The sequence below is a fragment of the Castor canadensis genome, chromosome 1 (assembly GCF_047511655.1).
Source record: "Castor canadensis chromosome 1, mCasCan1.hap1v2, whole genome shotgun sequence".
NCBI classification, from domain to species: domain Eukaryota; kingdom Metazoa; phylum Chordata; class Mammalia; order Rodentia; family Castoridae; genus Castor; species Castor canadensis.
In genome coordinates this window covers 93,226,349-93,253,286 of record NC_133386.1, presented here as the reverse complement: position 1 = coordinate 93,253,286, position 26,938 = coordinate 93,226,349, and the positions used below count along the sequence as shown (strand labels likewise).

The following is a 26,938-nucleotide window of genomic DNA, read 5'->3' as shown; positions in this document are numbered from 1 at the left end:
CTCAAAAGTAAGTATGTGTTTCCTTTAAATGGTACTCTATTATAATTTATCAATGGATATGTTTCTAAGTGATTGTCCCAAAATAGGTCTCTAAAGGAAACATTACACTGGAGTGTTCACATATGAATAAACCCAGTCAGAGATCTACTGCTTTAGTAAATATATTTATGGATAATTACAAGGTATAGCATAAGATAAGACTCAGTTTAGCTTACTGCTAAGAAACTAGAGAAATTATACAGCTTGACCTTTTCTTTCATGCCTCTTGTTCCCTGTGAGTAATTTTCACTATTGACTTGTAACAGATAATTTCTGAGGAAACAGACACCTTCTAAATCCATTGAGATGCCAAAGCTGATACACATAAATGTTAATTCTACAGCTCTTATAATAGTTTTATAATCAGCTGTCTACCTCAATTAGAACATTTTTACTAACAGACGCTTAAATGCAGCTTCAGAGTCAATTACACACAATATGGTAAAACGAATCTTAGACTCATTAAAGGCAGTAAGAACTCTGGTTGCCCAGAAGCAAGTTACCTTCAAGTGGGCTCCAGTCTAGACCAGGCACACATACTTGACTGACTGGTGCTGGGACCTTTCCCAGAAGACATTTTTGCAAGGATAAATGTGAGGATCGAGACCTTTCATTTTTTTTCTTAGATATATTTCAGTGTATTGAAAAGAAATGATTCTAAATTAGTGTAGAAAAATTATATTGTTCTCTCTTCTTCAAATAGGTTATGTGGGTATGTAATTTATGTCGAAAGCAACAAGAAATCTTAACTAAATCTGGTGCATGGTTCTTTGGAAGTGGCCCTCAGCACCCAAGTCAAGATGGAACCCTGAGTGATACAGCTACAGGTGCTGGCTTTGAGGTACCAAGAGAAAAGAAACCACGACTCCAGGAGCGATCAAGGTCTCAGACACCCCTAAGCACAGCAACTGCCTCCTCCCAGGACATCACTCCTCCCAGTGCACCACCAGACAGGAGTACCGGGGCTGAGCCCGCACAGCAAGCCTTGGGGCCAGAACAGAAGCAGGCTTCATCCAGGTCTAGAAGTGAACCTCCAAGAGAAAGGTAATAATTCATTAACTCTGTAAGCAAAAGTCAGGGTCTTGCTTGCAGAACAAACCCATTTTCAAGAATTTAACCTCTTATTAGGAGGGATGCGTGGAAGTAGTACTTTTCAGGCCCCACAAAGAAGGCATCAGTAGGCCTGAGGTGCTGTTTCTATCTGTAAAATACATTGTTCCATAGGAAACCTTTGTTGAAAAGCTTTTCTTTCATATCATGCATAGGTATAAACATGTTACATCACTTGACTGAACTACTAACTCACAACCTTGAACTCAAGAAAAGCTCTTAGATCATTGTTTATTTATATAATTTGTCCTTTAGTTATAAATATGCTGAGTCTGCTGGGTGAACGTGACCTATTCAAGGGTGTGCTGGAACATCAGAAAAAGTGAAAAAGCCTTTTTTTTTTTTTTTAATGCTGAGCTCTAAAATGTAACTAGGAATTTACCAGAAGGGCAGGCTGATGCTCCAGGTGTCTGCACAGGCATGTAGCCTAAAGGAAATAGTCTGGTGTGAGTTCTTCGTTAAGGATGCCCATTGGCTAGGTACATTGGTACAAGAAGAGCAGAGGCAAGGCAGATGGTAAGGTAGTGAGGGAACACACTAAATTTCACCGATTTTATCCATGGCATAAAGGAAAACCCTGGAGATTTAAACAAGGGATAGTATGATCAGGTAATTTACTTCAATTATTTGCTTCATTCATTCAAAACAATATATTTTGGGCCAGATAAGAAAGTACACTAGGAAATAGCACTGACAAGGATAGCATAGCCCCCATGTTCATGAGGCTCAAAGGTTAGGAGATCTGACTGTTGCTGGGACTTGGACTAGGCTTGACTATTTCTGTGAAACTCTCCTTTATTCCACTTCCCAAGGAAGGTTTTTGACCCCCCTTTCAAACAAAGCTCATACAATAAGATCAAGGATTTCAAAGTTAAACGGTCAGTCCTGGCTCTGCCACAAGAGGCAGTAATAACCTGCCTTAAAGGGTTGTATAAAATAAAAAGGAGAACATGTGTCTCCACGCTGCACAAGGTAAGCATTTAATAACTGTGGCTATTATTTAAGCTAGGAGTCATCATGTATTTACTACAAGTAAGCACTTTGCCAGGAGCCAGAGTGCATGAGGATGATTAGGACATAGTCCCTTTTCTCACAGACACTGGGGAAGAGACCACACACATCACAGGAAAGACAGACACATAGGCAATAAACCAGGATGCTGTTTGATCAAAGCTAGAAAACACACAGCACTTTGGGACTTCCATTCCCATCCCTCCCCCCAGCTCTGTAAGATTTCTAAAAGTTGTAGGGTAGAAAGGCAGAGTTCAAGAGGACATAACACAAAAAAAACAGGTATGCCTAAACTATTTGGAGAGAAGATAGAACACAAGAGGATACCTTAGTGAGGGTAGAAGTAATAACATTTGGTGACAAACTGTCATAGGGGAAGAAGAAACAAAAATATTAAAAGTACAGTTTAGGACTGGTCATTAAATAAGAAAAGATTTGGGAACTATAAATTTTCTAAAGAGAAGAGAATTCTGTTTTTGACATATGGTGGAAAATGACATAAATTTCAAGAATGAGGTCTGAAATACTTTGATTTTTAGATGAAATGTGAATATTGATAGAGGCAAACACATTTACGGATGATGTAAATAGACAGTGAAGAATTAGGGGTGTAGGAGCAGAAGAGAGGACTGTGGCCATAGGGGTTTGGGCAACTTCAGGGAGAAACAGGACTGGAAAGGTGACAGTCTATTTGTTTTCAGTTAGCGACAATTTCTTGATCATACTTTGTACACCGATCAGGAGCTGGTGAAAACAAAACAATTAGAGGTAGAGATGAGAAAAATCACAATTAGTGCAGCAAAGAACCAGAGAGACTGGCGAACTCCTACCATTTGCATAATACTGGTTCCTTTCATAAAGCATCTTCACAGAGGTGTTTCCTTTAATGCTCAGGTGAACTCTGCAAGGTAAGCAAGCATTACTTGTCAACAAAGAAAAGTAACTCTCAAGGGCAACTGTGCCTTACTGAGTTACCAAATGTTGCATATGAGCATTACAGTCTGAGAAGGACTATATTTAATGGTGATTAATATGACATCACATTAGACCCCAAACCTTGCAGTTCCACCTTCAGATCCACATCCCTTTCATTTCTGGAGAGCTGCCCCTGCTTCTGTGTTTTCCTGTACCACTTGACACCCTTTACCCTTTCTCTAGCATCCACCTCACAGCAGAAATTGCCCCACTTTTTGCCATTTTGTAGTTTGTTCAATTTTCACCCACGACATCTGCTTTTGAACTTAGAATCAAATGACTATACCTTTTGAAAAGCCCACTCTGGGGACCTCAGGATTCCAAAATGAGCCTGGGGCTGCTTCCATTTAAATTGCATATTAGATCATCCAAGTCCAGAATGCTTAGCCAAGCCTCAAACTGCATTAACTGGTGGAAATTCCCTAAATCAAGTGCATTCCTGAGAAGTACCTAAAAGGACAACTGAAGGATCCATTTACAGGAGTCAGATTCCCCTGCCATTTCTCTTATGATCATCTTTGCAAGTATCTTCAACAACATAGAAAAGTAAAATGAAAGCTGTTTTCTTCTTTTGGACTCTTATCCTGAAATAAGTGGAAGTGAGGAAGTGAGAATGAACAGCAGCTTCAAAGTTTCAGTATTTCTGAGCTGGAGGTGTGACTCACAGGTAGAGTGTGTGCCTAGCATGAGCTAGGCCCTGGGTTTGATCCCCCAGGAAGAAAAATAAAAAAGATTCAGTGTTTCTATTAAAGTTTTAAAATGCAAATTATGGTTCAGCTATTGTTTCCTAGTCATCTCGAAAAAAAATTGAGTGCACAAGATTAAGTCAAAATTCAGTTTCTACTACTAATTGTTATTACATTTTATTTCTGAAATGGACACATTCGTATTTACACTTCTTTAAAAGTTTGAGTTGTGATATTTGGTTTCGAAGTGTGAATTATCTTTTGCTCCTGTACATTATTATCTACATTATTTTTATCTAAAGCGTTTTCGTGTTTGAGTAACAAGGAGCGTAGCATAAAATGTGTCAATCTATTGAATTAATGGTTTTTACTGATTTTGGAAATGCGAAACTTAAAGTGTAAAAACAAGATTTCAAGCTCTTGACTATGATTGAAGCCATATTTTAAAAGTTAATCAGTTACACCGGTTTAATGTGGTGCTTTATCTCAATCCTTAATTAGACGTTAAATTGTGACTTTTAATTAAGACTGGAATGCGAACTGGAATTGGAAAAAAAGTTTCTTCCGTGTGCCTTTTTTGTCTTATAAACTGCTCTCCTCCTTGCCGTCCCTTGGCCTATCACAGGAAGAAGGCGCCCGGTCTTTCCGAGCAGAATGGCAAAGGCGCCCAGAAGGGCGAGCGCAAACGAGTGCCGAAGACCTCAGCGCAGCCCGGGGACGCGGCTGCGGACGATCGCGAGCGGAAGGAAAGGCGGGACAGCCGGCGGCTGGAGAAGGGGCGATCCCAGGACTATGCCGACGGGCCGGAAAAACGGGAGGCCGGCCAGGCAGCGGAGGACGAGAGGCAGAGGAAAGAGGAGGAATTCCAGACCAGGTACCGCAGCGACCCGAACCTGGCGCGCTACCCGGTGAAGCCGCCGCCAGAGGAGCAGCAGATGCGCATGCACGCCCGCGTGTCCCGCGCCAGGCACGAGCGGCGCCACAGCGACGTGGCGCTCCCGCACACCGAGGCCGGGCCCGCGCCGCCCGACGCCAAGGCCGGCAAGCGCGCGCCGCCCGCCGCCAGGGCCTCGCCGCCGGACTCGCCCCGGGCGCACGCGGCCGAGAGGACTGCGGAGGCCCGGGCGCCGGGAGCCAAGCCGCTTACGAACCACAGCCCGCCGGCACCCAGGCATGGGCCGGTGCCCGCAGACGCCCCCGAGCTCAAAGCCCAGGAGCCCCTCAGGAAGCAGAGCCGCCTGGACCCCAGCTCGGCCGTCCTCATCCGGAAGGCCAAGCGGGAGAAGGTGGAGACCATGCTGCGGAACGACTCGCTGAGCTCCGACCAGTCCGAGTCGGTGCGGCCGTCCCCGCCCAAGCCGCACCGCGCGCGCAGGGGCGGCAAGAAGCGGCAGATGTCTGTGAGCAGCTCGGAGGAGGAGGGCGTGTCCACGCCCGAGTACACCAGCTGCGAAGACGTGGAGCTCGAGAGCGAGAGCGTTAGCGAGAAAGGTAAGGGGCGGCGCCCTCCAGGAGCGGGCTGTGCAGGGGCCCCGTGCGCGCGTACCCGGCTTGCAGAGATGCGCGCGCGCGCCCGGGATGGAGGCGCGCGCGGTGCCAGGCTTAGAGACGCAGGTGCGTTGGGCTTCGCGGTCACGTGTGCTAGGGGTAGACGTACACCTGTGCCAAGGTCAGGCCTGCATTTCAGCCTGAGTAAGAGGGGAAGCTTGGAATGCGCGCAGGCAGCGATGCAGCCAATGAAAGGCCTAATTTTTATTGACTTATTTGTGGATTTTTTAAAACATAGATACAAACTCCAAATTTAGGAGTTTCTTACTGATTTTGATTCCATTCTGGGAAATTCATTCTGTACTCATGTTTTTAAGTTATTATTTGGAGGTCAAATTATATGGGAAAAATATTTTTTTTTTTTTAGTAAAAGCCCAGAAACTGTGCTCTAGAGAGGGATATGCCACCCCACCCCCCCAAAAAAAAAACTTCAGTTGTATATATTGCAGCCACAAAGGTAGAGTTTTTCAAATTTTAAATTACTCCTTCTCACAATTTGTGAAGAAGTTACAATGATTTCATGCTAGGTATTTTATATTGTGTTTTGGGCAATAACTTTGAGGAATGAAGCTCACATTCCAAAAGCTTTGGGCAATTTTTCTGTCTAAATCCGCACTGTATAATACTATAGCCACGTCTAGCTGTTAAACTAATTAAAACTACATAAGCTTTAAAATTTAGTTCTGCAATCATACTAGCCACATTTCAAGTGCTCAACACAGATCTTCACAAAATTTCCATTAGATATTGCTGGTATAGCATTATTATTAAAATTGGGTGCTTCTTTTGAAGATCATTCTCCTTTTTCTGCTGTTCACTCAGATTTAAGTAGACCACAGTCCTAACTTGTGGTAATGGTCGGGTCCTAGGGTATTTCTGAATGAATTTGTACTTGAGGGGATTATTTTCAGGTTTTTGTTTTTTGCTCATTTTAGAATCGCTGAATTATATGCTAAGGTGTGTACTAAATATAATAAATTTTATTTTAAAAGTTACTTTGATTCCTCACCTTCTCTCTCCAAACTTTATGCACCTGTGCTACTTCCACCCTTGCTGTACACTTCTGTCCAGCCAGTCTCATGCTTTATAGAGCAAAAATGAAGACAGGCCCTCCTGTTGCTGGTATTACTGGTGTCTGTGGAATTTATACCTGCTTAGGGTCAATTTGGTTCTTCTAGCTTATATCCTGATGACTTCTCTTTATAAGTTGCATGCTGGCTTTAGTCTCTTTAAAAATCTGTTGTTGAGTAGACTCTGTTGACTGCCTTTTGTTTTCCTCTGAAGTAATAAAGTAGGTGCTAAGTAAATATGTAAGTAGAAGTGCTTAACTGATGAGCAGATAAGTCCTGATCAGAATGGATATGTACATTTTCCTTAAAGACAGGACTTTACACCAGGTCTTATTCAATATGTATTGTGAGTCACAATAGGCATGGAACCAGACAGAATTGACCCTCAAATTATTTACAATAGCAATAGGTGGTGAAAGTGGCATAGGTGATTGGAGGGATGGGGATGATGGGATGTGGGGGATTTATCATTCTAGAGACTTTGGTGCCCTCTTGGGATGTACAATTCCTCATTAGCTTGTGTTAAATATCTATCTGGGACCACAGGGACATCACATATAAATTTATTTGATACAGATTACCCTGTTTTCTCTTCACTTACATTTCTCTTAATTTCATTCTCACATTTGTTGAATATACCCCAAAGTAGTTGTCCCACTTTAATATTTTAACCAAATCAATATTTATGAAATATTAACTATAAATAATATACCTCTTAATAATATAGCATAGACATTTTCATATTTGAAACTTAATTTTAAATGCTATCATCTGTAATATCTATTAGTGACTTTATTACCATTCCTTACCATTGTCTACAAATCTTGGCAACTGGCCACAACCATGTGCAGTACACTGTGACACTGTACAAGTTACATAGCTGTCATAAGTCTTCATTTTCTTACTGGAGAGAAGAGCTTCTACTTTTAAGGTTCTGAGATAGATTGGATGAGTTGATGATTAAATAGTAAAAATAGACTCTGGTGAGTCAGAGCATCATGGCAGATGGAGTTTGTTGCAGAAACTGCTCCCTTCAAGGAGGCCAGGAAGCAGAGATTGAGAGAAGGAGAAGGAAGGAGGAAAAAGAGAAAGGGGAATGGGGGAGAGAGAGACACACACACCCCAATCTCCTGGTATTTTCAAGCAGCTATCCACAGATCTCTGAGAACTTTAGAGAGAGAGGATGCTCCCAAGATGAAATCAGGCTCTGTGGTATGTATCATTACATACATTTAAAATTATAATTTTAAAATGGTTGTACCTTAAATGGGTGTTTCTCTTGTAATACCTAGCAAATGTAAGCACTTGTTTTTCTTACCCCATAAGTTCCCCCAAATACTCATGAAAATTAGTAAGATCCCCAAAATACTCATGAAAATGAAGAGAAAGGGAGGTGAACTATGAGCAAATGGAATGTTTATAGAGTATGAAAAAGGAAGAGTAGCCTGCTTTTAGAGAGAAGAGCTGGAGCTGGTCAAGTAGGCTAGAATGTGTGGTGTCAGAGGAGAAAACAATCCGTCTCCTAAAGCATCTCTCAGAGAGCTCAGGCTCAGAGACACAGATTTCAGTGGAGCTGGAAGTGATAGCAAAGCTTCAGGGCTTAGATTCATTCAGTATGTATTGACAGAACAGCAACTGCACTCTCCCTCACTTTTCACATTGCCCCTTCCTCCTTACCCCTTTATGCATGGTGAAGCCTCAACAGTCAATTCCTAGGTAAAAATCAAGAAGAAATTCAAAGGAAAGCTTGAATGAAAAACAGATATACTAGAGTGAGTACTTCCCCACTTTGGGACTCCCACCGTTATCACCTTACATTGCACGTCACAACTTACTTACTCTGCAGTGAAAGCTACCAGCTCACATACCCCATTCCTTCACAAATGATACGAGATACACTTGGTGTCCATGAGAGCAGCCTCCCTAAAACCATCTGCATGCAAACTCCTACTAGGCATTCACGAACATCCATCCAGTGCCCATTTTGAATATGAATGAACAACAAGAGTTATGAGATCTGAAGAATACCACAGAATGAGCAAGAGATCAAGATAATCCAAGATGCATTGATTCTAGAAGTAAGAGGTAATTCAAGAGCTCAGGGGTCCTTTAAACTAAGCAGTACAAAATGCTGTACCTCTTGGTCAAGTTTAGTACATCTGAAATGCCTAAATCTTATCCTGAGGGCAGTTTCACCACCTAACCACACAGATACCCTGTGTAAAATATTTTTTGAAATATTAAAGTTATAGACTATGCTCAAAATAAAAAGAAAGTTCTGGATGCCAAAACCCTTAGCACTGATGTGTTTAGACAGAGGTGGTTGGATAAAATATGAGACTATACAACTGGACTTTAGATTACAAGTTTACGGGCAGGTATCCAGGTAGTTCTCCTACAGAGGAAGAAGTAATGTAGCACAATCTGACACATTAAGATACAAGCTCCTATAAGACTTAGTATCTCCTTTGGGTCTGGAAAGAGACAACTATGAAACTGAACAATAGAAAGCCCATATAACCAAGGGGGTGCTCAAAGGATAAGTACGAATGTCATAATTATGAAACATAAACTTCAGAACATTAAAGGTGCTGAGTAAGCAGGGCAACCCAGTAAGCTTTTGGAGATTTAAAAAAAAAAAAAACAGGTCATTGGTGAGGTATGATGGAGGATGTCTATAATCCCAGCTGTTTGGGAGGTTGAGGAATGAGAACTGGAGTTTCAGGGAAGCCTGGGCAAAAGTAAGCATGACTCTATCTCAAAAACAAGTTGGACATGGCAGTGTACATCTGTAATTCCAGCTGTTCAGAAGGCAGAAGTAGGAGGACCATGGTCTGAGGCTGGCCCTGGAAAACTGCAAGACCCTATTTGAAAACTAAATGCAGAAGGACTAAGGAAGCCAATACCCAGTACCACTAAAAGCAAAATCAGGTCATGCACACACAAAAAAAGAGAGTTAAAAAGCCTTTGTACTTCTCATCAACAATGAATTCTAGACTACAGTGAATAGTTTCAGTGTTCTGAGCAAAATATCATTGAAATTACACTCTACACACATTGAAACACCAAGTTCTCAGAAAATCTACTGCTCAGTCTCTTTCTGAGAAAGATACTTAAGGGTATATGCACTCAGAAAACAATCGTAGTAGTCAAGAGATCGGGCATGGAAGAAACAGGAAATAGTGGAACTAACCAAGAAATCCACAAAGAAAATTCTCAAGTGGCATTATGAGCAGAAAGCAGTCTGCGCATGTCAAAGCCAAAAAGCATTTCCAGGAGATTCCAAACAGAATATCTATTAGGAAAAATGTCATAGTTTCCAAGAAATATCCAGTGACTACTGAGTTACATGACATCATTGATTAGAAAGGAAAAGCCATACCTTTCAGTAATAAAAAGCTGTAATTCAAAATTGAAAAATAATTAAATTCTAAAGAAGCCATGATCCAAATATGAAGCAAGCAAAACAAAACGAATAACTTTAAATAAAAACTTGAATGTTGCTGGTATTTACTTGATTCTGGATTATTCTTATATTATAATAAAATAAAAAGTGCTTATTTTTCAGTTTTAAGAATAAACCCTCTGCTGCATTGAGCTTTTATTTATTCATATTTATACATTTGAATATGAATACCATGTCCATGTCAAAATAAAGGTGAAACTGACAGGGGAATAGAAAGGGTTTGGAATAGGCATGCATATAAATATCTAATGTTTTCATATGAAATATTCAAGAGTTGAAAGTTATACTCAAATTTTAAGGAAAGAAATAGAGTATTAAGTATATTTAAATAATGGAACCTATAAAAAAAAGAGTTACAGGAAATAACTCAGTGTTGGAGCAGGTATTAGCATGCACAAAGACCTTGGTTCAATCCCCAGTACAAAAGAAAGGGAGGAGAGAGGGAGGAAAGAAGGAAGGAGTAAAACCATTGACTTTTGAAAGAAAAATAATGTAAACAGAGTGAACCAATGTCTCTTCTTTAATTGGCTTTGGATAATTTTAACCTTGATAATATGTTAAAATTAGAAACAAATAGACAATATCCCAAATAAAGCAGTCAACATTTAGAGGCAAATAAGAGTGTTTTCCTTGGGAAGAACTAATAATAATTAACAGTAAGCTTGAGGGCTTGGGATATAGCTCAGTGGTAGAGTTCTTGCTAGCGTGTGCAGGGCCCTTGGATTGATCCTCAGCCCTGGACAAAATGAGTGAATGAATAAATAATAAAGTAAGGATGAGGAGTGGAATTGATCATGTAGACAGAAAGAATATGAGGGGAAATTAATTATTGGAGATATTCCATATTGCAAGGCCTTATTTTTATAATATGCACAAGTTAATTTAATATTCATTAAAATAGAAAAATACAAAACACTGTCCCTTTTGTTAATCCGCAAGTAATTAATTTTGGTGTTTTCTGGGCTTTCTGTAGTTGGTATTTTAGCAGACAGAACCTTAAAACAGCATGGAGTCCACATGGCAATAGGACAACGTCAGGTTCACGTTTTGTTGTAACCTTTTGAATTTCCCTTCCTAACATATGCCCGGTGTTTACTGTGGCTTAGGGATTATATTGGTTAGAACATAGTGCCTACCTTGGAATTTCTCGCTTCATCTCACCTTTGCGCTTTTCCCTTTCATGTAACTTCTGCCTTGGCAGCTTAAGCTGATGAACACAGTATTTGAGACTTCCTCCACTTCTTAACCTCCAAACAACTGCTTTGTCTGGTCTCTTCCTATTAATATAAACAGTGGAAGACATTAGGACAATTGGACAGTTGGACAGGTTGACATTTGCAGTAATGCCCAAGAGTTTTACCTGGCCTGATTTTCTTTGGTATTACAAGTGACAGAAATAGGAATAAGCAGGCACTAAAGAGAAGAGAAACAAATATCTGACATTGCTGGTGGAAAAATAAACTTAATTTTTACCCACAACTACCACAAAAGAGATGCATGGTAAAGATGTTACTTTGATTTAAGATGGGTGAGGAGACACTGAGAGCTACTTTCTTCTTATAATAGATATGGAATGGACATTAGCTCTTTTAATCATCTGTGCAGTTTAAATCTTGGGAAGAAGGTAGGGGTGTGTGTGTGTGCTGAGCTAACATGTTTTTAATTTCTTATTTCTAATAATATGTGTTAAAAAATTTGGAAATTATTTTGTTGAAAGGCTGGATTTTCAGTTTCTACCTAATACAAAAAACCAAAACAATCTCTCCTTGGTTCTAAAAGAGGAGTTATAAATAAAGATAAGTTCTATAAAAAGAAGAGAAATTAAGTCTGTAAATCTACTGTGATTATACCTAATAATATTTCTTTTCAAATTAGCCCACAGATAGAAATATTAATCATTTAGTTGCATCTGAAAATTCGTATTATAAAATCAGAAGAAACTAAATTAACATCTTTAAAAATAAGTATACAAATTTTATATGTAATATATGCTTACCATTTTAATATAGAACATTTAAAAGAGTAACTAAAGGTCATTTTAAGGGTAATATTTATGCTTCAAAGTCTATACAGAACAAGATTTGATATTCAAGATGTCATTGTCACCTATTTTATCTTAGTAAGTTTTTCTTTAGTATCCTTTTAAAATGCAGAATCATACTGCAGTGTTTTTTGACCCATTTTGTCCAGTGAATGAAAAGGTTGTCCTTACTTCTGGTTCAATTTAACAGAATAACAGAGTTTCAGACCTTGGAGAGACTTCAGAAACAAACAAAAATCTCTTCTTTCACACACTACTGAACAGAGAAGGAAACACTTGGAACTCATTTTGTTTCCAGTACCAGGCAAACCCTCTAATAAATAGTGAATGTTCAGTCAGTTCTGCTACTTGATCTGTTCATGCTTGGGCCTAGTCCTAGCAATCTGGCTTCTGATGGATTCCTGAGATCAGGTCCCACATTTGTACCTTGTTCTAGTTATTAGATCCATGTTCTTGAACCCTTGTGACAGATCTGATTCTGCTGTCCAAGTCCTTCTAGAACAAAAGCTTTGTTTGCCCTTTCTAATCCCTGTCCAGAAGTTAGAAGCTGAGTCCCTGGTTAATGACTTTACTGATGTCAACCCACTACCATATTGCAAATGCAGATATTACCTTCCATATTCTTCTTCATTCATTGTGGGCCACCTCTCATTCTTACTATTGGCCTGCATTTAGTGCTGATTTTCATAGGCATCTTCATTGCTTGTCGTGTTCTAACTATTGAGGCAAACTTCTGAAGTTGGATCTTTTTTTTTTACCCCTGTTCCATCCCAAATGCCATATCTAATTTTAATTTCACTAAACTCTTTTGAGACTGCTGTGTGCCAGATGAGATAATAATTATATTAGTTTCTTAGACCTGCTGTAACAGGACATCACAGACTGTGTGACTTAAACAGCAACAATTTACTTTCTCATCCTTCTGGTGACTACAAGTCCTGGATCAATATGTTGAAAGGGTTGGGTCCTCCCGAAGGGCAGAAGATAGGGGTCGGTCTGCTTCAAGCCTCTCTCCCTGGCCTTATGGATTACTGTTTTTTCTCAGTGTGTTTGCCCATGATTTTCCTCAGTGCATGTTTTTATCCAGATTTCCTCTTATAATGATACTGGTCTCAGTGAATTAAAGCCCCCTGTAGTGACCTCACTTTAATGTAATTGCCTCTTAAAGACCCTATTTAGGCTTAATGACTTCAATAAATGGCTTTGGAGGGGGATACAGTTCAATGCATAGTAATATTCATAGGCAAAAAGAGACCAAGGCCTGTACATGTTTGTAAACATACATGACAAATACTGATATTGGATATTTGTCTTCACTTTTGTTTATGAAGAAAGGTTGGGCACTGTGATTCACATCTGTAATCCAAACTACTTGGGAGGCAGAGATCAGGAGGATCACAGTTCAAGGCCAGCCTGGGCAAAAGTTAGTGAGATCCCATCTCAACCAATAGCTGAGCATGGTGTCACACACCTGTTATCTCAGCTACATGGAAGGCATAGGGAGACAGATCATGGTCATGTGACCCAGGCATAATTGAGAGATCCTGTCTCATAACCAAATCAGAAGGCTGTGGGGGTGGCTCAGGTGGTAAGGCACCCGCCAAGCAAGTGAGAGGCCCTGAGTTCAACCCCTAGCACTTCCATAAATAAATAAATCGAGAAAAGATCATGAAGAATCTCTGTTGAGTAGCTACTTTATAGAGAGGATTTGCTCTCCATGACCATGACAACACAACCAAAGACTAAGCACCCTAAGTATCTTACTTAATCCTCAAGTTCCATCCTTTTACAGACTGGAATAATTTTCCATGGAGAATTTGTAAGAATTAAATGAGCTTATATTTGTCTCTATGTGATTTGTTCCTGATATACAGTAAGTGCTCGATAGACAAATATTATTTTTATGACATCAAATAGGATGTATAAATAATACATGTGTAATGAGTAGAAGGGAAGCCGATGTGCCAAAGTTTCATGTTGGAGCTGAGATAGCATTTGGACAAGAAGAACCAATGTGTCATTCTAGTCAGGTGGAGACAGGCATTATGAACTGTGACAGAACTCATGGGAACACTGTCCTGGGGATAGTAAGTTTATAGACCCATGAGAGGAAAAGAACCCAGGGGTTAGAGGTCAAAGGAACAAGTTTTAATCCTAGCCTCCCCCCCCCTTTTTTTTAAAAGAAATAAAAAACTGTGTTTCCGTGGTGATAAAATGAGAGCATGGGATTAGATCAGTGAGCTTTATATTTGCATGCACTTTGAAAGCACCCTTGTGGGTGCTTTTAAAAAATTAAGTGTTGTGGCAGAAAAGCAGTTATGACTTGGTCAATGGGGGGCAGTACCCTGATTTATTGTTGTGTATAACTGTATTGAGAACTCTAAATAAGACTACTTTGGTCCTCATTATACTCACTTGAGATTTTATAGGAAAATACTAATGTTTAGACCCCAATCCCAGAGATTCTGATATAATCATTCTAGTTTGGGACCTGGGTTTTTGTTGTTGTTTTTTGGTTTTAGAATTTTTGCCAGTAATTTCAGTCTTCAAGGACTTTTCCATATTTTAAACCTGATTCTTTGTAAATTATGAAGTGCTAGTTCTTTTATGAGAATTTTTATTTTGTGTCTGTTAGACACTTTCTTTTTTTTGTCAACATGACAAACACCCAAGAAAGCCTAATTATAGGAAGGAAGTATTTATTTTGGTTCATTGTTTCAGAAGTCTTTGGCTGTGTGGCTTCTGGGCCCATGCTGAGGCAGAACATCATGGCAGTAGCCACAGTGATAACCACCAAATGGTGGGCAGGAAGGAGAGAGAGAGAGAGAGAGAGAGAGAGAGAGAGAGAGAGAGAGAGGATGCTTGCACATTCAGGCTTCCTCATTTTTGCCCCTACATTCTATCCAAGCCTCCAAGCCTGGAGGATGGTGCATTCAGGGCAGGTTCTCTCCTTTCCTTTAGTTAATTCCTTTTGGACATTCCCCTATATACGTACCCAGAGGTGTGCTTTATTAATATTGCAGGCATCATTTCATCCATTCAGGTTGACAATCAAGATTATACATCACAGTAGCATAATGTGGACTTCACCTCAGGAAGATGTATATTTTAGGAAGATGCATTTTGAGAGACACATTTGATACATTTGACACGTTGGGAAAAGGATCCAAAATAGTTCAACTTATTTTTGGTGGATAACATAAAGTGTGTATCTAGCTAGGTGTGTTTTAGAACTCCAACACGGTACTTTGAATTCATTTTCTAACAGACTAGCAGGTGTGAATTCTAACCAGGCTAGCCCTGTGGCGCTTGGGAGTCCACAAATGAGGGCGCATGAAGAATAAGAGAGTGGCCTTTTTAAAAATTATTTATTTCCTTTTCCTGTCTTTTAAGTGTATTGATTTAATGGTCATGCATTTGGAAAAAGTAATCAGTCAATAAATACCTCTTCAATGACTGACAGAAGATAAAGATGGAGGAGGTAGCTGAATGGTAGATAATTTGCCTAGCATATGTAAGGCTCTGGGTTCAATCCCTGTACTACAAAAAACAAGAGACAAAAACTTTTCACCTTATTTTATTATAGCCTCTTTTTGGTCTCAGGATTCTATTTCTCTGTTTTAGTAATTTGGATATTACCTAAAATTTTAACTATAAATAAGGGACTGTAATATACCTACCACTAGATATTAGCATAGTATATATTTTAATTAAAGAAAAATCCGTATGAAAAACTACAGCATGAGTTATAGGAGAGAATGTCCCTTAGTTTTAAGAAAGAAATAAAGAAGAATTAGAAACATCCACAGTAATAGTGAAAAACAGAACAGTTTAGGAAGAACTGACTGGTAGCTGAACAATCAAAAAGATAGGAAATTGAAAATTTATTTGGGTTAATGTTCCCGAAAGTATAGAACTCTACATTAGCCTTAGGGGCTACAAAGTAAACTGTTGCTTTTGGAAGCCATGAGTTAGGTTAGAGATTAAGGACCTCTGGGAAGCCATGAGTTAAATTAAGCATCAGTGGCCTTGTATTTCTCAGTGAATGAGGAAGTTGAAATATTGATGAGTTGCTCAAAATTAAGCAACCCTGATGTTTGGAATTGAAACCAAGTTAGAACTTATTTGAAACCCAAATGAGTAAATAACCAAATTTATTTAGCAGCTAGCTTACTTAACCTCTAGTTGGCATATGTACATTTAGTTTATAAAATGTGACTGTATCTCAAAGAGTATCATGAGAGAATAAACACTTTATAATAATTAAGGGCAAATATTTCTTGTTTTAACAGTATTTATAACATAAAAATTGGAAACCAGCTTAGTTTCCAACAGTAAGTGAAGAGATACTGATTAAAGCAATACTGTGTATCCATAAAAATCCTGTTATGTTGTCTTATGTTTAATGAATAAAAATGTATCTATGATATTCGAGAGAAAGGCAATGATTATCCTATGTATATTATATAGCTTGTTTTTGAAGAATGTTTACATATGTGCATTAAAATGTTGAGTAAACTTGTATTTGAATGGTAAGATAACATGTATTCTTTATTTTCTCTTTTGTCTTTGTATTTTTTTTTCTTCTGACTTTTATTAATGGAAAAATGAGACAAGCCCCAAAAATATAGAACAAACGTGTCCAATCTCATTTGAAGTAGCATATTCACCAGAAGGTTATAAAAGTAAATGTGCATTTTGGGAGAACTAGTTATAATTTACTAGAGGGAATGGTTGCTAACCAATGAGAGAGATGGGTATTTAAACTCCCAAATTTATAGGTTACTGTAGGTGACGGGCAGCAAGGAGCTGGTCTAAGAATGCTCTCTCCATATAGTACAAACATGGGCCTTTCCAGAAAGATGGATTATTTTTTGGCCTACCATTGGCAAGATTAACCAACCACCCATAATATTGTCACTTCCAGGAAGAAGTGATGTGGATACATTTTAATTTATGTCAATCTCTAGTCAGTCGTATTTTGCTATCTTTAACACATCAGCCTAGGCTTACGTCGATAGTTTAGAAAGACAAAGTGAGTGAGGGATTTGCAGAGAGAAACACTGGCGTTTCCTCCAGTCACCTTGGTGGCCGAATATACTTTCATGTCACCTTCCAGATCATAGAGATCTTCCAGGAGTTCCTGGGCAGAGATCTGCAGGCAAAGTTGTGGCTCTTTGACATCACTAGTGTGCTTGCAGGGGAAGGGTGTTCTGGAACTCAGAGGTTGATCTGGGGATTTGGGGCTCTAGAATAGAGACTTCACAAGCCACAGTACATGCAGATATACCCCTGCATTTGATCACTCAAAGCCCACCACAACAAAGGTATGAATCCTGGGCTCAAGCCTTTCAAATGGATGCTCACATTGTACAAAGACATTAGCATTAACACTCTGAGTTTCGTGCACTGTCCTTGCTTTAAGTCTCCCAAATACTATGACATGCTATCCAAGATCACCCAACTTGAAATAATGACGAAGTCACTATGACAGAATATGGCAGAATTTGCCAAATTCTAGCCAAAGTAAAATCAAACTGATTTTCATCAGAATTAAGTTCCTTGATGTGCAGTGACTACAAAATTCTCCATTGTTTGACCGACAATGTTGAAAAAGTTCAATTCATCTCCTACAGAATGGCTTTGAGATCATCCTTGCTGGTGGAGTCACCCTCGGAGGGCCCAGGAGGCTACTCCCATTTCTGGACACTACTCTGCCTGCTGTAGGAGCCCCTGCTTCAGTTCTTTCAGCTGTTGTCCCCAAACCAGCTCCTCCTCTCTCACATGGTCTGCAAAGCTTATCGGAGGAAAGGAACAGTAATTCAGTTTCAGCTGCTGTGAGACTTTCTCCTTCCTTTCCAGTTTTTTCCTACTATTTTTAATTTCTGGAAGCTTTTCAGGACTCCTTCCTTTAGTGTTCTGGGTAAGAGTCAGATACTTGCATTATTTTGGTTATCAGGTGTTCCAAGGCTGCCTTTTTGACTTTGACATATTCTTTAGCTCCCATGTGCTCGCAGTTGCTTCAGAGCCTCCTGCCTCTTTCATGGCCCTGGAGGCCCAAGCTCCCAAGTTCCTGTGAGGCAGTGCTTGCTCTGGCCACACAAATCAGAAAGTGTGGGAACATAGCTGCACAGTGAGACTAGAGCCCTCAGGTTCAAATCTCACTGGGTTCGTGCAGCATTCTGGGGCTTGGGTTGAGGGGCAGATTTGGTGGGGTCCTTCTTCAACCCTTCTGACTTAGTTGGAGTTGTAAGCTTATTAACTCTCTTTCAAACAACAACAACAAAAACAAACGAAACCTCTCCTTCAAAGGGCCTAAATTTTGGTAACCAAAACTTCTGTGCCAGGCATGCAGAGAGTCAATGCCATGCTCCTCTTTCTGTTTTTAAGCTTCTACCAGTATTTGCTTATTCCAGTCTCTATTTAGTATTCATTTCTTAGCTTTGCTTTTTCTTTTTTCAGGCTTTCTAATACATCAAGTTGTTTTTCCGCTCCTTTTCATTTCTTTTTAGAGCTTATGGCATTGTACATCCTTTCATATCCTTTAATGCAAGCGTTAACTTTTCAATACAGTAGTTAATTGTATACATTTTTTTAGCAAATACAAAATTGTTATCTCCACTAAAGACTTTAGTATGCCTTAATTTTCCTCAAACCTGAATTGATTTTATTCTGTAATACATTGTACTGCTATCTGGAAGTTTAGGTGCAACTTGTTTTTAAACATTCGTGTAAGTAGATGTTAATATTCTTATTCTCTGTAGTTAATACTTACTTAAATTTATAGACATCTTTAACATGTTTTAATGATTTCATTGTTCAGTATTCTTAACATCTCATTTTTCTTTACTGTTTTATTTTTCTTGTCAGAACATGTCCTTTATTAATTCTGTCATTGAGAGTCTAGGGGTATTAAAATGTCATTGGTTTGTTATCTTCCCTTAAATAATAGTCTCTTTGGGTCTATAGCACATGTTTTTTCTCTTTCATAATTTCCCGAGCTTCATCCCTGAGTCACAAAGGTACAGCAAAATTCAAGTAGCACCCTGGGAGATGGCTTGGAGTTATTTTCAGCCCAGTTAACTGTAGGACCTTTGGTCAGGGACTGCCTTTATCTCTCCCAGATGGCCAGGGCATCATAGCTTCAGCTCCCGTATCCAGATCTATTTCCCCTTCAGTGGGCCAGATGGCTTCAGTCATTCTTATTATTGTGTTTTCTCTAGATTCCAACTCTGTACTCTTCTTATTCATGCTTTTTAAAATGACTGTTTATATTTTAATATGTTTAGAGTATGTATATTTTTACCTGAGCTCATATTTCATTTTTGAAGAAGAAATTTTCAAAACTTGTGGGAGGAATAAACTAAAAAGCATTCTGGTCCTTTAGCCCTAGTCCAAAGCAAAGAAAACACTGGCCTTTTGTGTGAATTAGTTGGCAATTTAATTGAGTCCTCTGTTCTGGAAAATCATTGGTTCTGATTTGTTTCATTTTATTTCTAAAAGGTTTTCCTATTTTCGTTTTGTGTGTGTGTGTGTGTGTGTGTGTGTGTGTGTATGTGGTGCGTTGGCAAGTGCTCTACCACTGAGTTACTTCCTCAGCCCCTTTTAAAAGTTTTTAAAAGTACTTCTACCAAAAAAGGACAAGGAATAGAAATAAATGGAAAAGAGAAATGATGTATAGAAATAATGAAATGACATTGCAAGTTTCTGTGTAGCATTTCTTACTTTGTACAACATGTAAATCTCAAATTTCTACTATGTGTTTTCTTTCATAACTGGCTGCTTGAAGTTTGTCATATTTTGCCTAACATCTGTTCTTAACTTTTAAAAAACTACTGCTTTGTTATGGAGAAATAGTTCATGTCTATGACAATAGTAAGAACCTAGGTAGTTGTGTGATAGGATTATAAAGAAGGAACCATTACTCCAGATAGCATTACCTGGATTGTAACATTATATAGGCGAATCAGTAGATTCCTTTAATGGCTTTTGAACTTATAAATAAGATTTAAAACTTACCACATATCTAAAAGAAAAGGCTAATCAGGACACTATTTGGACCTCCTTCCACCTTACAATAACATGGATGCCTAAGTTAAAGAAATCAAAAACAAAATTCCACTACAAAATCCTGTAAATGATGGATAAAGATAACACTTAAAAAGGCATAGCTGAGGCCAGGTACTGGTAGATGCAGAGATTAGGAGGCTCCTTCTTTGAGGTCAGCCTGGACAAAAAGCTCATAAGACTCTATCTCAACCAATAGCTGGGCAAGGTGGCATGCTCCTGTCATTCCAGCACAGCTAGGAGGATCATGGAAGTAGAGCTGAGTTCATGTGAAAAAGAAATCCCCAAACGCCAGCAATAAAATGAGAAAACTAGATCTGTAAGCATCACCCTCTCATGGATCCAGCATGTAGTAACTGGGGCTCGGATTTTTAAGCCACACAGGTGCAGGAGAGTTTTGTCCTCAAAAGAGTCAGGAAATTAGAACTGATATCTTTTTATAAGGCCAGGACCATCAAGAGTGCTTCTTCCACTATGAAAGGAGGATGAATATGAAACTTTATATAGCTCAGCTAACTGAGGAATCCTGGGTGAGAAAACAATAAATATCCTGTAAGACATTGAAATCTCATTTCATTCTTTAGATAGATTTTGTAGACTGAATTTAGGGTGCATACATTATATATAATCCCAAGAAGTAAACATTAAATTTGACCTCTGGTCTGTGATACTTTATTCTGTAACACTTTTCTTACCTAGCTCCAAGCTCAAAACCCTTCCCATCCTCCTAGAATAGTTATTTAAGCTACAAAGAACAGTCAAGTAATAAGAAGTGGTACTCAGAGAGCCAATGTTTTGACTTTGTCAGTTGGATTCCATTTGCTTTGACATGTTTCTCTCTTTTACAGAGACATACACTAATGGCTAAAACATTTGCATCTGGCTTTAGGATGAAATGCTCAACTTCTGATTATCCTTTAAATTTGTCACCATGATATCATGTACTACTTAGCTAGGTCTCCTACAGGGAATGTAGGATTAGTTGAGGGTATACACCAGAGACACATTCTAGGGTAAGGGAGTCAGATTTATAAACACTTTTTCTCTTTCTTCTGAGTTTTTCATTCTAATAGACTAAAAACATTGTCATTCCAGGGTCATGTCCTGTTACTCTGACATTTTGGCATATTTGCTCTTCTGACTTTATGCCACGCCTAGTACTGCTTCTATTTCCCCATGAGTTTGGGACATGGTTAATAGTTCCTAGGACTCTTTAGCTTAGAAGACAACACAAATAAATATATTCATTCCCTAAATCCTATTTATGTGATCATCTTCATGTCTTTAAGACTAACCTCGCCTTCTCTCATGTATTGTTATTCTACAGAGTTGCATTTTAAATATTGACTTATCCTGTGTCTAGACATGTACAATTAGAACTGTCTGTATTGTGTCAGTTACACTTTGATTTTTACTTTAGGTATGTTTATTTTATTGTAGCTTAGACTCTTTGAGAACAGTTGCCTCAGTGTAATTATGTAGAGCTGACTAAACACAAGACATTGGTAAAAAGCATATCCATGGGAGTCAGGAAGGAGAGGGTTGAGTTGGTGCTTTGTGGCAGCAGAAGCACAGATACCCCTGTGACAGCACAGGGCATAGAACACTGCCCTGGGTTACAGAAACTACCCCAAGGAATAGCTTGGTCCTAAACATCAGCTCTAAATCTGTAAAATGGAATCCCTTGCTCCTCTCCCTTCTTTTTCACTTAGGATATCTTAACAAAACAATTACCAATTAGTATTGCAAGGATTTCTCCAGCTAGTATTAGAGTAGAGAAATAATTGTTTAGTAAGTATTGCCAAAAATAAGTGTTTATGCTCAAAAAAAGTTTGGCCAGTGCTGACTTTGGCTAAAATGATCTTGAGGCAGGACTTCTCACCACCCTTAGTGGTAATGTACATTGTGATTATTCTAGAAAGGGATAAAATATGCAGCCTGTCTTGAATATATTTGTTTGATTAGAGGTCCTTTCATTTTAAATCATCTACTGATACATCCATAAACAGGTGTTCTGAGGTCAAAGCATAATAGAACTGCATATATCAGCCTCTTGAATGTCCTAAGCCAGTACATACTTTGTGTTTACTCAGTGTACATTCATTGGTTCAATCATAAATCACCAAGAACACAACCCTATATTAGAAACTAGGTAAAAATTACTCCTCAGATTTAAGGAAGAGATGATCTAAATAGTTGTTAACTTAGTTATTGTGGCATTCAAATTCTGGCTGAGCTGTTAACTTGTCACGTACCACATCATTTGTAGTATGGAAATAATAATTAGTGTAGTTAATGCTCAGAATTTTGTCTAGATGAAAGAACTTACAAATGCATGTATTTAGGGTTACTAGAAAAGAATAGCGGCAACATTAAACTTGAAAAGAGCATCAGAATAATGTCTAATGCGGGGCTTCCCTTTAGAAGGCCTGTAGGGAGTACAAAACAATGAAAAGAGCCATGCGCTTTGGGTTTAGCCAATGGAAACTTCTCAGAGGAGCTAATTTAAATTTGCTCTTATGTCCTAACTTTTCATAAATATTTTTTCTTCTACTGGTTTTAAAGATTAAGAAGCTTGATGTTGATAGTAAAGTCTGGTATTTATACATGTTCAGATTAAAAGACAATGTATTTATCTGTTCTGCCAAGAATTTGTCCCACTGTTGATTGATAAGTGCTAATACATTAATACAATATAGAAGGGCTCACAAAAGGGTAAAGCCAGTCAATATGGTAGCAGTGTGTTCTGTCCTCAGGAGCACTCTTCATTCTGTAGCCCCATAAGGAATCAGATTCTGAATTTCCATCCTATCAAGGATATATTGTGTAGCTCCCCTCAGTATGTAAAATTACTTGGTATTTGTATAGAAGAAATATTTTTTATTACAAGATATGATTGTGATCAGCAGAGGACATTTCATAAGTGAATTAGCAATGCATGTTAGAGGTTTTTCAACTTTCAAAAGCACTTTGGAAGAGTTGGGAAATAATATATACATTTACTGTTTATATAGTGCCTCAGTGCCACTTTCCTGAATAGGCTGGTAGGATATGAAACTTAAAAAATCAGTACAGTGTAGAGAATTACTTCAAAATGTACTTGAAAGACATTCGTGATTTGGAAATCAGAATTTACATATGCAATTCCTAGGATTGTGGAGGGTAAAAGGACACTCTAAAATATCTGCTGTTAATGTTTCAATGTTAAAAGTACTGGCATTTGATTATAATATACTTGTGTATATTTCAACAAAAGCTCAATAAAAGTTTGGTGAAGAAGTCTAAGGTTAATTACTTACGAGTTTAATTTCCTGGGCGAAAAAAATTTGGTATACATTCCATATCTCATTCTGTAAAAGGCTGATTCTCTTGTTAACACTTTCCTTCTTGGCAGCCTCTCAGATTTGTTTTGAAGCACATGTATGTGCCTTAGGAAGTATGAAACACATTTAAATGAAAGGAGATTGCAGCACTTTTACTATTTACAACATTCTCTGTATTAAAATCCAAAAAAGTAATAACTACTAGCAGAAAAAATATGACTAACTGAAATCACATGTTACTATTTATTTTAGTGAAAAGGATACAATTGTGACAGGGAAAATATAAAATATAATTCTTTTTCATAATATAGGAATATGCATAACATCTGTTGGAAGACGTAAATCTTCATATTCTGGAAATGTATCATGTCACATATAGTAGGAAAAACTCCCAGAGAAATATATTCTTTTTTAAATCGAGTCATACTTGTATTTCTTTTTTTTAAAAGATTATATGAGCATATTTTAGTTGTACAGGGGATTTCATTGTGACATTTCCATAAATGCTTACAGTGTACCTCGGTTACGCTCAATCCCACTATCAGTCTTCCTCAGCCCCTCCCCCACTTCAAATGATTTTGACAGGTTTCAATGTTCTGTCTTCATGTAAGTGTATAAAGCTCATCAACCATATTCACCCTCCTTTACCCTCTCATCCTCCCTTTCCTCCCACTAGTATCCCCCTAACAGGATCTGTTTTACATTCTTGTCCTTCACTGTGTAAGTGTATATTCATTGTTCAAAGGGGTTTTGCTTCTGACAAGAAAATACAATGGGAAGAGGGAACCTATGTTAAAATAGGTTGTGTAATGGATAAAAATAGTATGTAAGGAATATATAATAGATAAATATACAGTGTAATTTCATGTATTTATTGTGGAAGCAACAAAAAATGTGTTTTTCTTCACAAATCAAAAGCGTGATAGTAGGAAATACTCCCATTAAGTTAATTTTAATAGTGCCAAACAAAAGTGGAATAATTATGTTTCCTGAAATCATCCTGTGGTCTAATAGCCATTTTATTGTCATAAAAATCCTTCATATTAGCCTTCTCCACAAATAAGCTCACAGCAGGACAAAGGACACTAGTTAGAGGAATTTGGGCAATAAGCAACAGAAGGAATGGCTAGGAGCATCGTGTCATCTGGCAGAGAGCTTATTTCCTGAACCCTGTGGATCTGGTTAAAACCCAACAGAGATGCCAATATGCTTCTCCTCAGTAAATGCTGCCCGTCTTCACACCACCAGGCCCACTGAGGCTTCTGTATGGCATTTTATCCAAGCGCTCCTTTGGATAGCTGCACAGCTTCTGCAATGACCTGAGTCACTCATGCAGGGAGACTTTCTCATGCCTACCCCAATGTTTTCTTTCAGCTTCCATTGTTAGTGATGTAGCGGGGAGCGATAGAAGAGGTACTTCACACTCTCCTTAGATGAGATCTTGAGCAGCAGAGAGTGGTTTAAACAGCAAGGCTGAAATTCTCAGGCTGGATTTCTTTGCAAGGTTGCTGTCATGGGTGCCCCTGGGATACCCATCTCTTCAGAAGGGTGGGAAGAAGCGAGGTGTATTGATTCTGAAGGAGGAATGATCGCGGCCCGACGAGCAGGTGCCGGTAAGGGCAGGTGATGAGTTTGGGAAATGGTAATCCCACTTCATTTTCGTTTTGGTTGTATCCAAATCTGTATTTAACCCTTCTACTGGATCCAGTTTCCAGTCTACCTGTTCCCATTCTGTGTTACGTGCAGAATGATTTTGTTCCATTTCTAAACAGAACAAAGTTTCCAATTACCAACTTTACTCTCTTTCTCTGAAATGAGATTATAGGGTCTACAACATAGCCCTGAAGATTGTAAGATGACTAATCATATTTATGATTTATATTTTATGTAATAGCCAAATAAAGAACGATTTATAGATTAGATACTCAGTGTTGTGTGAAAATAAGGAAAACAATAAGAAATGGCTTAATTGTGCATGGGTTTATTTTGTAATCAGTGTATTGTATTCATTACTGTCTCATGCTGTTGCAAAGATTGAGAAACATATGACAAAATTGGAGTCATCATTAGTGGGGATTAATTAAAGATAGGAAGTCTGTGTCACTTTTTCAGAATAAATAGATCCTGGGTTCTTGTGAAAAAACTGAAACTTTTTCACAAACATAGGCCTTGACCTAGACTATGGTGCCACAAGGTCAAATGGTATATGGGAAGCCAACTCAAAATTGCAATTGATGTTAGGCTTTAGTGTTTTCTCACAAGGGAATGGCTGGGTTCACAGCTGAGTATGAGGCTGTGAAGTATATCATCCAGAGGGTAAATGAGCTCAAGATGGCAGTCATTTTAAACTGTTTATGTTTGAAATAAGTAAATATGGTTAATAGGAATTTCTGAATTGATAAAATGAAATAGAAGGGCTTTCCTACTTGTATGTTGACAGTGGCTTCAGTGCCTGACATTTGTTACCCTGTGTGAGGTCTCATAGTGTGTGGTATACTGAAAGGATATTTTACAAAAAAAAAAAAAATCAACAATAGTTTCTTCTAACATTGACTTCTTTTTTCTTATTCCATAATTTCGAAAGCTGTGAATACCATTTCAGAGATACTGCTAGGTTCATCGAAATTTTCTGTTAGAAATGCAATTTGCTACCATGTAACAAATTTCATAATGTCAAGGCACTTTAGATAATTATACCAAATTATTATAAATTTATGAGATGGAATGAGAGATAAATATTAGATTAATAGTATTCAAACTGCTTTTATAATTTAAAATTAGCCCATACCAGGTGATAAATGAGAAAAAAAGAAATAAGAGAAATAATATAATAATAATAAGAAATAATAATGAGAAATAAGAGCTCAGTTGACTGGAGCCTGCATAGACCTATAATACCCATTGTTTCTTAAGTTTCAATCAAAGAAAATTATATGGTGGCAGTTTCATCTAGGGGAAATGAGAGAATCAGTTGTTCAGGTTTTGACTCTCCTTCCATTTGTCCTCTTGCTGGGCCAGCAGGTCTGTCTCTGGACCGTGCCATTTGTATGTCTTCTTTATAACAGCACCATGATGAAGGAAACAAGTGTAGCAGGCGTTAAGACCTCAGCTGTGTTAGTTACTCTGGAAAATCCTCTCTGATTCCAAATGTGGAAGTGTATGATTGCAGGCTCTCACACACCACCAGAGATTTCCTACCAAGAAGTCACTAGCATTTTAACAAACACTGGCACAACTTTGAGGCCAGCCTCCAAAATAATTGTGGTAACGACCGTGGTTACTACAATAAAAAGCTCAAGCACGGGGCTTTCAAATTAGACAAAGCTAAGTTCAAATTCCGAAGCTGTTTTAAACCATGTGACCTTGAGCAAGTTAATTAGCTTTTCTGAGTTTCATCTGTAATATGGTATAAACAATACTGATGTGCCATATGCCTAAGATAAATAAATGAATTAAATAAAATTAATAGACTTAGCATGGTATTTGGCTTAAAACAAGCTTCTAATTAACTTTTATTTCTCTTTCTCTTTTCCAAGCAAAAATTTGATCAGTTTTTGAGTAATTTCAGTTTAAATCATACTTGAAAGTTTGAGAAAAGAAAA

At 38.3% G+C, this 26,938-nt stretch overlaps 1 protein-coding gene and 1 pseudogene across 46 annotated transcripts in view; one reads left to right on the top strand and one right to left on the bottom strand.

Moving 5' to 3' along the window:
• Positions 1-26,938, top strand: part of Rims1 (regulating synaptic membrane exocytosis 1) — a 405,270-nt gene that overhangs the window by 208,635 nt on the left and 169,697 nt on the right. For all 46 annotated transcript variants that reach the window (XM_074080134.1, XM_074080111.1, XM_074080175.1 and 43 more), the window contains 2 exons: positions 743-1,083; positions 4,447-5,312. In XM_074080134.1, coding sequence (XP_073936235.1) covers positions 743-1,083; positions 4,447-5,312 — 1,207 coding nt within the window. The remainder of the gene's footprint in view (positions 1-742; positions 1,084-4,446; positions 5,313-26,938) is intronic.
• LOC141415595 (heat shock factor 2-binding protein pseudogene) lies at positions 16,937-17,991 on the bottom strand (annotated as a pseudogene).